Below are 16,696 nucleotides of genomic sequence, written 5' to 3'. Positions count from 1 at the left end.
GCACTTCCCCAGAGTTAGATTAGCTGGTCTCAGTTCCCAAAGGGTTAGAAACTAGTGACTTCAACTTGAGAACAGAAAGATGTGAAGGCAGCCAAGAGCACTTTGCCTTGTCAGTGCTAGTGTCAGTTTTTGGCTGGCAAGAGGAGCTCATATAGCCCCTCCCCTCTATTCATCATCACCTCTATCACCAAAACTAGTTCTTCAAAACAAATCCATCCTTCCTGAAAATGTGTGAATAAAGTATTCACCGAAAATGACTTTGGTATATCCTTTTAATCATTTTTAAAAGTTTGATATTTCACTTAATGCATATTTTTTCAGAGCATACATTGTTTTCTGCTTGGGTGATTTTGCATTTTAGATCATTCTTATAGAAAGGCACTTGCAAGGTTGCTGGCTGTACTTATTTTAAAAAATTAAAAACAATCCTGTTTTCATTTTTTTTATATTGTTGTTCACCTGTGTACTTGACTGTAAATTCAGATCGAGTAAAACGACCTCAAATTTTTATTATTACAAAGCTACCATCTTAAAAGATTTGCAGAATAAAGGAGTTTATGAATAGTATATATTTTCATTTAACAAATGAAAAAAACTCTAAAGCTTCTCAATAGCATGTCTGGATCCAAATGAGATGTGATGAAATAAATATTACTTACCAAACTCCTTGGGAACTGCTATTGAATAAACACAATTATGGCCCACACTATAGTTTTTTGGATAGGTTGGTGATAGAACCGTTCCTTCTGAACCTGTTGATCGACTTCCACAGGGTGCTAGAATATGAAAACAATGAAATCATCTTAGGGAATACTTCAATTTCTTTTCTATTTTTGGTTATTAATATGATTACTATATCCTAAGGTATACGGTGCATTTCTGTTAAGGATATCACCTACTATCAAGTATTTAAATAACAATATTGTGCCATATAAACTTCTAAAATATTTATATCAAGTCTTCTCAAAAGCAAAGTATTATAATAGTGCTATATGTGACTATCTACAGAAACAATAATAGCATCATTTATGATACTGTGGAATTATACAGTTACGTGAAAAACTGTTTTACTCACTCTCAGTTCTTTTTATATCTATCAAAATAACTTAAATCTTCTATCAAATGAAACATTTCTATCTGGGTGTCTCTAAATATACATTCACCTATTCATTTAAGTAAATATTGTCTCATAATACAAACCATTTTTCATGTGAGTTAAATTTAAACCAAAGGAAAAACTGATAGAGTTGGGCTGTTTTATGCATCCTACATTTCAAAAATACTAAGTTTTTAATAGATAAGGATAAAATTAATTTTTATGGTAAATTTTTAGATGGTAGGCCTACTATTCATGAGGTAGTCTTCACCAGATAATGTTCTAGCCTGGAACACAGATATTTAGCTACTGATGTAAATTTAGATTTTGAATTTACAAAGATAATAGTTGATGGGCTGGAGCGATAGCACAGCGGTAGGGCGTTTGCCTTGCACGCAGCCCAATATGGCTGACCTGAGTTCGATTCCTCCGCCCCTCTCAGAGAGCCTGGCAAGCTACCTAGAGTATCTTGCCCGCACGGTAGAGCCTGGCAAGCTGCCCATGATGTATTCGATATGCCAAACACAGTAACAAGTATCACGATGGAGACGTTATTGGGCCTGCTCGAGCAAATCGATGAACAACGGGAAGACCGTGACTGTGACCGTGAATAGTTGATATTCATAAAGTGAATAAAAAACCCAAAAAGTAAGCTTAATTATACCAGTTGGTCAATGAGAGGGACTGAGAAAAGCCAAGATTTAGTGTCCAATATGTGTTATCTAAGAATAAGTCTCTTGGAAGCCATGGGATGAGAGAATTTCTATGAAAATGATTTTTTAGAAAGATCAAGTATTGTAAAGTGGTAGCAAATGTAAAGGGGTTTGGCATAGTGGGATTTCTGAAGTATCATAGAAGTAGAATATATTCTACTTTTACTTCATGATTTCCTTAAGGAAACATTTCTATTAAGCACACTTAGTGGATCCGAGCACTTTTACAGTTTGAGGTGCAACAAATTCTTAATTGGTGATTCGATGAACAGGAACTTCAACTTTACCTTCTATAGGAATACCTTGGGCAACAGAGCATTCTTATTGGGCTGTTTTATGTTTTTTTTTTACATGAATAAAGACAAATTTCTTAAGCAAATGGCAGTGGGCAATTCCATACCCAGAGTTAGGTAGCAAGCCAGAAGTCTCTGCTCCTCATTCCCAGCAATATCGAAATTGATAGTTTGCTCTGACTTTTTGCTGTGAGTTCCTTAGGCTTCCTTCAGTCTTGGTTGACTGAAGTTAGTGAGAATTCTCAAATAGCAAACAGCGTAATTTCAAGTGGGTTATTTTTCTGGAAATTATCAGCTAAAAAGCCAAATATTCCCACTATTAAACTGAGATGTTTATAGTTATTTTTTTCTTTTTTGGGGGGGAAGCAGAAGATTTACTTTGGGAGCACTCAAGCTAACTCTTGGCTCTGTGCTCAGTGGACTATATTATACCTTTTTTAAAGTTATAAAACTAAAAAGTAATATGGGAATGAGGCCTATGTGGCCAGCAACACCCAAATACCACGTGGCTCATTATGAAAGCATTTTTTTAGTGTTGCTTTCAAAGAGAAAGGAGTCATTGCAAAAAGAATAATCGGAACTAACCTAGGCATTTGTGAAAGATACGTTCAGAAATAAAAGTGATTAGCTCTAGACTTCAGTAAAGCAATTAGAAATATGAAAGCATATAATTCACATTGGGAATGTATTAGATTTTATGTCTGATTTTCTAATAAAATAAATCTTGACTCAGGTATTAGTTGGGGTTAGGTGTATCAATAAGTAGAAAATGATTTGTGAAAGAAGATAGAGCACAAAATTTCCATGTAACTAGCACCATCACAAAGAAAAAAAAAACAAAGACAAGAGATGTGAAGGTGAGGAAGAAAGAGAGAAAGGAAGGAAGGAAGGAAGGAAGGAAGGAAGGAAGGAAGGAAGGAAGGAAGGGAGAAAGAAAGATAAAGAAAGAAAGAAAGAAAGAAAGAAAGAAAGAAAGAAAGAAAGAAAGAAAGGGAGGAAGGGAGAAAGGAAAGGAAAGCGAGAAAGGAAAAAAGGAAGAAAGGAAGAAAGAAAAAAGAAAGAGTGATACAGAGGGAGGAAGAAGGAAGGAGAGATGGAGGGAGAGAAAGTCTCTCCTGAAAGTTTGAAAAAGTCAAATTTTATGGATTTCTGGTCATTTTTTTCTAAGTTAAAGAGTATATTTAATGTGCACATGCTCTCTCACATCAAAAAAGTACATCATATTGAGTAGAGTGGCTAACAAATGCTCTGCTTTTTTAATGTTCTTAAAATGGTAATAAATGATTATAATTAAAATGCTAAAATTAGAACTCTCAACAACAACAATAAATTGACAGTGATGATATTCACCAAAGATGCATAGCTCTCATCACTGATCATTGTTTGAGATTAGAGTAGTTAGGTGTATTCTTATTTCAGAACTGACAACTATTCAACTGATAATGCTACTGATGAGATAATCTTTCTAGAATGAGGTGAGTTTTATGTTAACTTTATGATATTAAGGTGCATCCAAACAACAATACTTTAAGTCTATGTCACCAAAATGCTGATATTTTTATACTGGTAAAGCATGCGCAACAATATGAGCTTCTAACTCAACTTCAGTACTGTGATTTATTCATGAACATTCTGGCATTCCAAATTAATAAGCATCTGACAACCTCAATTTGTTTTGTATATTTTGTTTTGCATAATGGATATTTAGGGCACGTTTGATGGAAAGTATCACTTATAAATGTGAAAAAAGTTTTTTTAACCTTTGATTAATATATATAAAGTTGAAGTATAATTTTGTGTCCTTAATAAAACCAATTTTCTCTTAGATTTTTGTAATTTGTGTTGGCAGCAATAACTTTACAATTTTTTATTGCCTGTGTTTACTGCATGGCCCAACATAAAGTTTAATTCTGAGTGTTGTAGTGACCGACAATACAACATTTATGTACTATGTAAAGACTATAAAGGAAAATTAACTATACTTTGAGATAGAGCTTTACTACAATCTTTATGTTATAAAAATCTGAATGACTATGCCAGACTAACATATACCGACTCTCCTAGAATCTGTTCCTATAAATTTTGCAAATTTTTCTTCCTGTTTTAATTTCATCTTATAGCATACACAAAAAATAACATAATTTTCCTATCTACTTCTGTCAACAATCAGTAGAAAAACTAATTGCATTAAATTATTTTTAGATGAAATGATTTTCTGCTACAACTGTGGGCTTTTGGTCAGCTCTCTTTATTTTTATGTTTTGAGACATCCATCTTAATTAATTAGAATAAGAACTCACTTCTTGATTGTAATTCACATGATATTCATCATTAACACATAAATCTGGACATATATTCTTTATAGAACATGCTATTAATGGAAATAGATCTATGATTTAGAATGTTCAGGAAACACATGAATAAAAGAAAGAGGGATGGGGCCAGAGCAATAGTACAGTGAGCATGGTATTTGTCTTGCAAGTGACCAGTCTGTTAGATTTCTGGTTAATCCATATGGTTCCCTGAATTCTGCCAGAGTAATCCCTGAGCACACAGTCAGAAGTAAGTCCTAGGCATTTCTGGGTGTGGACACCAAAAACAAGAAGCAAAGGAAGGGAGAGAGGGAGAGAGGGAAGGAAAAAAAGGAGGGAGGGAGAAAGTGAGGAAGGGAAGGAAGGAAGGAAGGAAGGAAGGAAGGAAGGAAGGAAGGAAGGAAGGAAGGAAGGAAGGAAGGAAGGAAGGAAGGAAGGAAAGAAGAAAGGAAGGAAGGAAGGGGACTTTACACACGCACATCCGTATGTACAAACAGTAGCTCACCTTTGAATGTGATTCAATACAAATTTCAGTGCTGGAATTAGCATGTTAGCTTCTTTAAGGTGGTCATGGGGAATCTATTTCAACTAAACATTTAATGGGACTTACATACCTGAAAAAAAACTTTGCATGCGCCTGACTGATATTTTAATATGTCATTATTTTGCTGGCCTGCACAGTAGAGCCTGACAAGCTACCTGTGGTTATTTGATATGCCAAAAACAGTAACAATAACGGGTTTCATGCCCCTGACCCTGAAAGAGCCTCCAATATGACACCATTCGGAAGGACGAGTAAGGAGAGGCTGCTAAAATTTCAGGGCTGGGACGAATGGAGACGTTACTGGTGCCTGCTTGAGCAAATCATTGAACAATGGGATGACAGTGATATAGATATTTGACTGAATTTATAGTTCATAGTTTTAACTGAAATTAATTTTGGCTTTGTAGCACTAAAGAACTTTTTTATGAGTATTTACCAATCTTAAGTATTTAAACCTTTACACATCAAACACAGCCTATTTTAAATGCCCTGTTCTTAACACTATCTGACTTCTAGTGGTCAGCCCATCACGTTTGTTGCCTGTACTTTCATTTAGTTATATCAAGCTTCTTCTCCTCTCTCTATCACTGTACCTACCATAATACATATAGTTTCCTGGTGGACTCACCAGTGGTTCACAGTTTCATTCATCTTCACAAGTTTTTACAATTGCTAGTGATTTTCCAAATAAGTAAGTTCTATGCTTCTATCTACTTCTTAGAATAATTTTGTCACTGATCTGGGTTTGCAAAACAGTATACTATGAAACTGTGATTTGCAGTCAACATATTATACAAACATTTTTATTCGTTTTTTGCTTATTCCAGAAAAACATTTAAATTCAAGATAAAACCAAGGCATTCCTATTTTTAATAAATTTATATGAACACATATATTTTTTCAGTGATTAATAAAAATCTTTGCTGTATTTGATACCAGGAATCACTGCTGTTTTAAATTCAGAGGCACTACTGTGTGTGTATGTATATATATATATATATATATATATACACATATATACACATATATATACATATATATACATATATATAGTTTTAAAAGTTAGAAACATATCCAGTGATAAAATTTTTGTAATAGAAGTTACATGAATGTTAAGTTGTAGAAAAATAAGTAAAATTGTGTCTATTATTGTGTCTACCATTTTCACAGTGTCAAAGCTGTCCTTGCATTTTATCAATGCAGAGCATACTCTAGTTAAGTGAAGAAAATCATGTGTTTTAATTAATAATATTTACTTGTTATGTCTTTTTTCATCTTTGTTGAATTTGGTTTGGCTTGCATGCATAAAATACATCATGCTATAACTAAACTATATATGTTTTTCCTCTAAACTATGGAACAAGAAAATCTGAGAATGAGACTACAACTGAATTTTAATTAAGCTAGTTACTGAACTAAAAGAATTTCATTCATATGACTTGATTGTGTGTGAGAGAAAGGATGGAGGAGGAGAACTGGAGAAGAAAGAGAACAAAACACGTTTTGTACTGGGTAAAACAAAAGTATCCCAACTCACTACTCTTTAAAAAAGTAGCTAGCTTGATTTCTAAGAAAAAAATCACAAATCTATATAATAATTTTTATTATAAAGTGTATTTATAATAAATTACATATTACTCAAGAAAAATGTCATTTAAATTGCAAATAGCTGAAGGCTATGTTGTGTGTATTATAAAGTCTCTAAGGTACTTTTTAAATTGATGAATACAGGCAGGTCACAAAAGAACAAGATGGCATATTAAATCAATAATTTCTTAGATGTGTCCTATGACTCCTTGAGTTTGAAAGAACTGCTGTATTTTACAAAAGTTCTGGTCTACTTCTAATGAATTACTTATGTCTTGCTGTAGCTTGATTGAATGTCACAGATTATAAATCTTGGTATAAAATGTGCTGAAAACTATATCTCCCATGGAGTCTTTATTTTTTTAACAGAAAACCCTTCATAAACCTTAAACTCTATGATATGAATTTGTAATACAGAAGGCTATTATTCCAAATATTAAATTTAAAATAAAATACTATCGTTTCTTTTATTTACTTTGTTCAAAACCCTGATCTTAGTAAAAATGCCTGTTTAGCTATTCAGATCATGGCCCAATTCATTCCTCCTATAAACATAAATAGTTCATTGTTTATACCTTCAATCACAAGTCTCCCCAAAAAGCTATTAGAATGGTTTTAAATACTACCTTAGACGATAAACCATTACTCTCAGGAGTTTAGCTATTTTTATCTTGATTATCCTGTACAACAACTTTTTGATAAATTTTCTTATATTTGAGTGAAAAAATAAAAACCATACTATATGAGTTTTCAATCATTTCATCTATTCACCTATGAGATCAAAATAAAGTCTTTCTTAGTTGTTGATTAATTTTATTATGCTTCCACACTTGTTTTATAAAAATAATTGATTTCAATACTATAATTGGTGGCTTAAAAACTTTTTAATGAATAAGTGACCAGAATATGAGCTCACTATCTGCCACCTCATTAATTTTCTGAAATTATTCATTTCCTGTCACTGGGTCAAATGGGAGCTCAATTTCTAATTTTTTGGGAATCATCCATACTGTTTTCCAAAAGGGCTGAACCAGTCAACATTTCCACTAGCAGTGAAGGAGGGTCCCTTTCTCGCCACATCTGCACCAACACCGGTTGCTTTTGTTCTTTTGGATGTGGGACAGTCTCTGTGGTGTGAAATGATATCTCATTGTTGTTTTGATCTGCATCTCCCTGATGATTAATGATGTAGAGCATTTTCTCATGTGCCTTTTAGCCATTCGGATTTCTTCTTTGCGAAAGTTTCTGTTATTTAATCGCCTCATTTTTTGATGGGGTTGGATGGTTTCGTCTTGTGGAGTTCAACCAGTACCTTGTATATCCTTGATATAAACTCCTTGTTGGATGTGTATTTGGCAAATATCCTTTCCCATTCTGTAGACTGTCTTTATATTTTGGTCACTCTTTCTTTTGAGGTGCAGAAGCTTCTTAGTTTAAGATAATCCCATTTGTCTATCTCTGTTTTCACTTGCTTGGCCAGTGGTGTGACATTTCTGAAGATAACATTAGCTTCAATATCATGGAGGGTTTTTGCCAACTTTGTCTTCAGTGTCCCTTATGGATTCCGGTGTGATGTTGAGGTCTTTAATCCATTTTGATCTTACTTTTGTACATGGCATTAGGCAGAGATCTGAGCCCACTTTTTCGCATGTAGCCGTCCAGTTTTGCCAGCACAATTTGTTAAAGAGGCTGTCCTTGCTCCACTTCACTTTTCTTGCCCCCTTATCGAAGATTAGATGATCATATTCTTGGGGGGAGATGTCAGTATATTCAACCCTGTTCCATTGGTCTACAGCTCTGCCTTTGTTCCAGTACCATGCTGTTTTAATTATTACTGCTTTGGCCTTACAGTTTCTTATTATTCTATTATAATACTTTTTTTCCTTTCAATGAAATTGTATGAGAATGAAAATAATCTTTAGTTTTTACTAGATCTTAGTAGATATTTTCCTAACAGTATAATAGCATTTAATGTAATGTCAAATATAGACAACAAAGTAATGTAGCACTAGAAATAACCAGGACTTTCTCAAAACAGAAGTCTCCAGAATTGCTGTATTGCATTATCCTTCACTTAATCACTTAACTTCCAGTTAGTCGTCGATTTGCTCGAGCGGGCGCCAGTAACGTCTCCATTTGTCCCTGTCGCGTGCTAGTGTAGCCCAATGGCATCTCTTCGCTCCGGGAACATGGAGGGCCTCAAACCGATCGTTCATGATCTTGACAAAGAAGTCTGACCATCTGGTAGGTGGGCGGCCACGCGGTCTCTTGACATCCCGTGGAATCCAATCAGTAACAGCTCTAGTCCAACGGTCGTCTTTAAATCTCATTACGTGACCAGCCCATCTGATTTTCGACACCTTGGCATATGAGACAGCATCCCTGATCCTTGATCGTCGATGGATGTCAGAACTCCGGATTCGTTCTCTCATTTGAGTGAAACGTGATATTCCAAGCATAGCTCTTTCTATTCTTCTTTGGGAGACCTGAATGGCGTTCTCATCTTGTTTGCGTAGGGCCCAGGTCTCTGAGGCATATGTTAATGCAGGAAGAACAGTGGAATCAAAGAGATGTGCCCGGAGCCGGAGGTTCTTCGTCCTCTTAGCTATATCTTCGACGTTCTTGAAGGCGTTCCAAGCCGCTCTCTTCCTCCTGCGCAGCTCGGGTTCCAGGTCATTTCTCATGTTGACCTCTCGACCTAGGTACACATAGCTGTTGCAATCGGAGATGGTCGTTCCATTGAGAGCGAATGGGGCGTCAGGAACAAGGCTGTTTCTCATAAACATTGTCTTCGTAAAATTCAGCTGTAGTCCTACCTTTCCACACTCACGGTCAAAGTCGGCCAGCATTTGTGCCGCTTGGCTGATGTTTGGTGTTATTAAAACAATGTCATCAGCAAAGCGGAGGTGGTGTAGTTGCCGACCATCTATCTTCACTCCCATTCCTTCCCATTCCAGTCGTCGCATGATGTTCTCGAGGGTGGCACTGAAGAGTTTCGGTGAAATGGTATCACCCTGCCGCACCCCTCTCTTGACATCAACGATCACTTCTTTGTAGAATGGTGAGATCCTGGTAGTGAATCCGCAATACAGCTCACGGAGGATCCTGATGTATTGGGCTTGAATGCCCTGATTGGCTAGGGCTTCAATGACCGCTTCTGTCTCAACAGAATCAAAGGCCTTCTTTAAATCAATGAACGTTAAGCAGAGCGGCATCTTGAACTCCCGAGAAACCTCAATGAGCTTGGTTATCGTGTGGATATGGTCGATGGTGCTGAATCCTTTGCGGAACCCTGCTTGCTCGCATGGTTGTCCTTCATCTAGTGTTCTGCCAATCCTATTCAGGATGACTCGAGTGAACAGCTTGTAGATGACAGACAATAGGCAGATCGGGCGATAGTTGCCAATGTCATGGATGTCTCCCTTCTTGAACAGTAGTACGGTCCTGCTGGTTTTCCATTGGGACGGAACCTTGCATTCAGACAGGTAGCGAGTGAAGAGCCGAGCCAGTGTATTGATGAGGACTGACGGCAGGTTCTTCAGGTGTTCAGGTCTGACCTTGTCTGGGCCGGGTGCTGTTTGCTTCTTTTTTTTTTTTTGTCATGGGTATTTTTTTTTTATTGTATTTTATTTTTTTTTAAAGTTGTAGCTTTACAATTTTTTGTGCTTTGGTTTCAATTATACAATGATCAGATACCCATCCCTCCACCAGTGCCCATTTTCCACCACCATGGATAATATCCCTCCCACCCCCATCCCCCCATCCCCCCGTCTCTGTGGCAGGGCAATCCCCTGTGTTCTCTCTCTCCATTTGGGTGTTGTGGTCTGCAAAAGAGGCATTGAGTGGCAAACATGTTCAGTCCATAGTCTACTTTCCACATGCATCTCCCCTCCTGGGAGGATCCTCCAAACATCCTTTATTTGGTGCTCCCTTCTCTATCTGAACTGCCCTTTCCTCTAGGATACCCGGCTGGTCTCTAAGTTATGGAGTAATCCTCCTGGTGCTGATCTCAGCTATTCTTGGGTATTAATCTCTTACTTTGTTACTTTATATCCCCCAGATGAATGCAATCTTTCTATGTCTATCCCTCTCTTTCTGACTCATTTCGCTTAGCATGATACTTTGCATATTGTACCACTTGTATGTAAATTTCATGACTTCATCTTTTCTAAGAGCTACATAGTACTCCATTGTGTAGATGTACCAAAGTTTCTTTAACCAGTCATCTGTTCTTGGGCACTCAGGTTTCTTCCAGTTTCTGGCTATTGTAAAGAGTGCTGCAATGAACAAACAAGTGCAGATGTCACTTCGACTATACATTTTTGCCTCTCTGGGATATATTCCCAGGAGTGGTATTGCTGGGTCAAATGGGAGCTCAATTTCTAATTTTTTGAGAATCGTCCATACTGTTTTCCAGAAGGGCTGAACCAGTGGACATTCCCACCAACAGTGAAGGAGTGTCCCTTTCTCGCCACATCCACGCCAGCATCGGTTGCTTTTGTTCTTTTGAATGTGGGCTAGTCTCTGAGGTGTGAGATGGTATCTCATTGTGGTTTTGATCTGTATCTCCCTGATGATTAATGATGTAGAGCATTTTCTCATGTGCTTTTTTGCCATTCGGATTTCTTCTTTGAGAAAGTTTCTGTTCATTTCATTGCCCCATTTTTGGATGGGGTTGGATGTTTTCTTCTTGTGGAGTTTAACCAGTATTTTGTATATTCTGGATATCAACCCCTTGTCAGATGTGTATTCGGCGAATATCCTTTCCCATTCTGTAGACTGTCTTTGTATTTTGCTCACTGTTTCTTTGGAGGTGCAGAAGCTTCTTAGTTTAAGATAGTCCCATTTATCTATCTCTGTTTTCACTTGCTCGGCCAGTGGCGTGGCATCTTTGAAGATACCATTAGCTTCAATGTCATGGAGGGTTTTGCCAACTTTATCTTCAATGTACCTTATGGTTTCTGGTCTGATGTTGAGGTCTTTAATCCATTTTGATCTTACTTTTGTACATGGTGTTAAGCAGAGTTCTTAGCCTATTTTTTTGCATGTAGCCGTTCAGTGATGCCAACACAATTTATTAAAGAGGCTTTCCTTACTCCACTTCACATTACTTGCACCTTTATCAAAGATTAGATGAGCATATGATTGAGGAGAGATGTCAGTGTATTCAACCCTGTTCCATTGGTCTGCAGTTCTGCCTTTGTTCCAGTACCATGCTGTTTTAATTATTACTGCTTTGTAGTACAGTTTGAAGTTTGGGAGGGTGCTGTTTGCTTCTTTACCAACGAAATGGCGTGTCGGATTTCGGAAGGGAGAACGTTAGGAACGACATACCCATCCTGTGGAATTTGGTATGTCGGCAAGTGGACATGGCTATCGAAGAGATTTGAGTAGAAGTCATGGATAATCTTCTCCATTGCCGTTCTGGAGGATGTGATGGATCCATCAGGACATCGGAGGGCAGTCATCTTGGTCTTATAGTTGGCGAAGGACAGGCGGGCGTTACGAATACTTTTCCCGGCTTCTGCCGCATCTACCAGTACTTCTGCTCTTCTCTCTTTGAGGTCTTCCTTGATCACATCTCTGCACTGCTTTGCAAGTTCGGACGTTAGCTTGCGGTTGCCTGAGGCATGCGCCAAACCACGCTGGCGAATTAGCTCAAGAGTTTTCGAAGATAGGCGACTTTTTGTGGCTATCTCTCTCTTGGCGTTCCTCGCACATTCATGGAGGTGCTGAACCAGTCGATCGTATTCCTCGTCAATGTTGTCAACAATGGCATCTTCCCATGTTGCCGCAATAGTACCAAAGAGTTCCCAGTTGGTGGTCATTCTGGGAGTTCTCTTTTTGAACTTTGCAGCCCTTTCTCCCCGCTCTGTGAAGTAGAATTTTGCATGAAGGAGACGGTGGTCCGATCCCGTTCGAAATTTTGGGACAACAGCGACATCAGTCAGGCAAAACCGTCGATTGAATATGATGTGGTCTATTTCGTTGTGGAATCGTCCACCGGGAGACTCCCATGTCCATCATTTAGATTCTGCCTTCTGGAACTGTGAGTTACCATGAATGGTCTTGGTCGACATGATGAACTCAGACAGTCTCTCACCCTGTTCGTTCCATTCTAGGCCATGGGTCCTGATGTGAAGTTCTTCAGCTGATCTTCTCGGTCCTATCTTGGCATTAAAATCACCCACAATGATCTTGTAGAAGGTGTAGAAGGTGTGGTCTTCTTTATAGAACTTCTCTAGCTCCACTACTTCCACTACCCAGCCATCGCCACACTCCAGGACGCTTTCCGGACCCGCGCGGCAGCTCCGGCCGAGACCCACGCACAACTGAAGACCCACAGAACAAGATAAGTGGAACTCTCTGAGACCTTGGACTCCAGGCTCGGCGGACCCAGGGACAGAGCTTCTCTGCATTATCCTTGTAAATATTTTAAATGGTTGCTTATATTAATATTAGTAAACATAACAGTTATGAGGTTTGGAGTGAGAACACAGCGGGTAAGGCATTTGCCTTGCATGCAGCCAGCTGACCAGGGTTTGATTCCTCTGTCCCTCTTGGAGAGACTGGTAAGCTATGGACAGTATCCTCCCCATATGGCAGAGGTTGGCAAGCTCTCTATGGCATATTTGATATGCTAAAAACAGTAACAACAACAGTAATAATTCTTACAATGTAGACATTACTGGTGCCCACTTGAGCAAATTGATGAACAATGGGAGGACAGCGCTACAGTGCAATAGTTATGAAACCTACATATTAGAACTGCAGGCTCTCCTGCCCCCTTGGTGAGCCCAACAAGCTATAGAGGGTATCCCGCCCACACAGCAGAGCCTGGCAAGCTACCTGTGGTATATTCGATATGCCAAAAACAGTAACAATAACGGGTCTCATTCCCCTGACCCTGAAAGAGCCTCCAAATACGGCAGCGTTGGGAAGGACGAGTAAGGAGAAGCTGCTAAAATTTCAGGACTGGGATGAATGGAGACATTACTGGTGCCCACTTGAGCAAATTGATGAACAATGGGATGACAGTGACAGTGACATATTAGAACATATAATGTAAGACATTATTTAAAAAAACATAGTAAACCAAAGAAACTTAAATGGCAGACTTATAACCCTCTAATTACTTTGTTTAACACAATTGGTTTCTTTTCAAATATATGGGATTTATTTCATTTTATATGCTAAAAATGATTTAAGGTCCATAGGTTTCATCAGTGTCTTAAAAGTAAACAAAATAAAACACCTTATGTTCAGTAAATTCTTCCAAATCACTTCCTCTTGCTGTCATTTCCGGTCTCCTTTTACTTTACAGGGACATTAGGAAAGAAAATGTTCTTTTGACCTGCCACAATCTGAAAAACTATAGTTACATTGTTTTTGTGGTTTCTGTTTCTTCCTAACAATATTGATACCAATGTTTCATCTTGAACATTGAATTATTAGAAAGATGCTAAAGCTCAGGTTGAAATTTGGGGCAAAACATCAATGTTTAGAGCTAACTTAGGTTTTAGGTTCTTTTGAACCATAGCCAGAATATGGTTGAGATTTACTCACTGACTCTTCCATGGCATAAGTAACTGGATTTGTGGATTGGGATTGGAGACAAGGAGTCTATTTGTAGAGAAAGCTTGAATTTTTCCCCCTCTAATGTATATATCTTATTAAGCGATCTCATTAAGAATTAATGTTTCTCTAAATGTAAGAATAAAATGTTGCCATGATTAATCATATTTCTCTGATTAATAAGGGGAATAAAGTCTGCTGGTCCCTGCTCTCCACCCTTCTGGGTTCTTCCTTGAATACTTAATAGAGTCAATCTTTTTTTGTTTGTTTGTTGGTTTGGCTAATACCCAGCGACACAAGGCAATTGCCTTATCAATTGTACTATGTCTTCTGCCCCATGAAACTTTTGAACTTTTTTTACAGTGCAAGGCTGTGGCCTTCTGACCTTTAACAGTAAATATTTCTAATGTTATCTTAGAGTGTTCACAAGCACAGACAAGAAAAAGTGCAGTGGGTAAGGTGATTTGCTTGCATATGGCTGACATAGGTTTGATCTCTAGAACCCCATCAAGTCTCCTGAGCATCGCCATTAGTGATTCCTAGGCACATAGATGAGTTCTGAGAACTGCTAGGTAAGGTCCCCAAACAAACAACAAAACGCCCTAACAAACAAACAAACAAAGCATACCCAGACAGTGTTATAGTGTTTATATGCACCATATAAAGATAGAATGTACATCAGTTTTTCTCGTAAGGAAATAAAAGACATGTTATTTAGTCTTTCTTTACTTTGAAAATTTGAGATTCTGACTGGTCTTTGTAGTGACTTTTATACACTATGTGCCTTGTGTTCCAGAGATCTTTGTTCAATACTAAAGTTGTCTTTTGTTCTTCTCAAGTGTGTCAAATGAACACTGCAAGTAGGATTTCTATTTCCCTAGAAGGAAAGATTTTATTATCACTTGATCTCTTGTTTTATAACTTGAATATCATTCCCTAATACTCCTTGAATCTTACAAGCGCATAATACTGATGGTTATATATTATTTTCTTTATCCACAAAGAATAAAAAAAATCATTGAGTTGATTCAATTTTCAAAATACTTTTCTCTCTTTTCATCTGCAAAAACTGGTGACACATTCATAAGGCATGTTCAAAGACTTAAATGCAGAGTTTAAAGAGTGGAGAAGGGCATCGATGTATAAATGAAAGCCCTTACAGCTACTCATTAGAAGCATGGTACAGTGACTGAGATGCCAAATTCATGGTAAATAAAGTGGTTGAAGTTGAGCTCAAGACAGCGGTCAGAAGAAAATATGCTCTGAATTATAGGCATTGGTTTTACAATCAAATTTCTTCCTTACATGGGCGATTCTACATAGAACAATGAAGAATCCATAATAGCAGGGATTTGTTTTTAATAGTGTTAATGATTCTCTTGACTAGCATGCAGGAGGCCAACTGGAGTGATAATGTACCTAGGAGTGCTTGAAAAATAGCAGGTGTTCAATTACATCAGCTTTGCTTCTATTTTCCTTTTTTTTTGCATAAGAAAATGAAATATGCTTTTCTTTTACACTAGTACCACCTCAACTTTTTTCCTCACAAAATGCATTCCATTTCTGTATAGAACACATATTTTATGAATTACATTTGTGAATAAAAATCCTATGTGAAATTAGTGAAAGTCACATATTTGATGATTCTTTGAAATCCTTACCACCAGGACTTGGTTTCATGAATCTTTCATCTTAGTTATATATTTAAATGATACCAAAGGTAACAGACCCAGTATATTAGTCTATATTAAATAATCTCTACATAAATGTATAATAAGATGGAGGTCAAGATTTGTTTCACATCTAAAAGAAATAGGTAAATCTCCAGATCATTTGGAATATGGCATATCCCAAGGAATGGAATGTCATTTTAACTGAAGATGTGAATTAAAAATCCAGTCATTTACCTTTCCATAAATTTGAGTATTATGATTCAAATAGAAGTAGGAATACTACATTACTCATGAGAGATTACTTTAATATAAGCTAAAATTTTAAATATGCTTTTAACTCTTTTTCAAATATTTCTCTAGGTGGAAGTTTTCTTCACTCTATATGATAGGGCTATTCTTAAAAAATGTTTTTTAACTTGTAAAATTGATCTCATTGATAGCTTCTATCATTTCACAGTGCTGAAAATTTGAAACAAGAAGTGGTGTCAGATAATACAACGATGTCTAATCTCAACATATTCATGTTCAGGTATAATTAGATGTCATCAATGCACGAGTTACTAAATTGCCCCACCTGGAATCTAGGATTTATTTTAGTATAGTAAAACAACAGTATTAAAAATAACACTGCTGGGTTTCAAAGAACTGAGTTATCACTGAGTACTTACTATGGCATTCATGGTCTGTATAAAACAGCATTTTATGTGACTACATATATCAGTTATCGGTAGGAATTTCTCTTTACTTAATATTAATACATAGATTCAGAAAATATTTAATAGTAAGTGAGAATTCCAAACCTCATCTCTCACTATGCTGAATATATATGTGAAACAATTGCCCAGGAAACACTGAAATAAACTATGCCAGATGTTCTTAGTGTCTACATATATTAAAAAGGGC

General features: G+C 37.1%; 1 protein-coding gene across 2 annotated transcripts in view; it reads right to left on the bottom strand.

Annotated features, from left to right (window-relative positions):
• The window catches only part of CSMD3 (CUB and Sushi multiple domains 3), a 1,250,820-nt gene that overhangs the window by 281,602 nt on the left and 952,522 nt on the right, over positions 1-16,696 (bottom strand). For both annotated transcript variants that reach the window (XM_056128239.1, XM_056128292.1), the window contains one exon: positions 660-776. In XM_056128239.1, the coding sequence (XP_055984214.1) occupies positions 660-776 (117 nt within the window). The remainder of the gene's footprint in view (positions 1-659; positions 777-16,696) is intronic.

Source organism: Sorex fumeus, unplaced genomic scaffold, assembly GCF_029834395.1.
Source record: "Sorex fumeus unplaced genomic scaffold, SorFum_2.1 ptg000002l, whole genome shotgun sequence".
Classification (NCBI taxonomy): domain Eukaryota; kingdom Metazoa; phylum Chordata; class Mammalia; order Eulipotyphla; family Soricidae; genus Sorex; species Sorex fumeus.
Note: the sequence above shows the minus strand (reverse complement) of the source record. Positions and strands in the feature narration are given on the sequence as shown.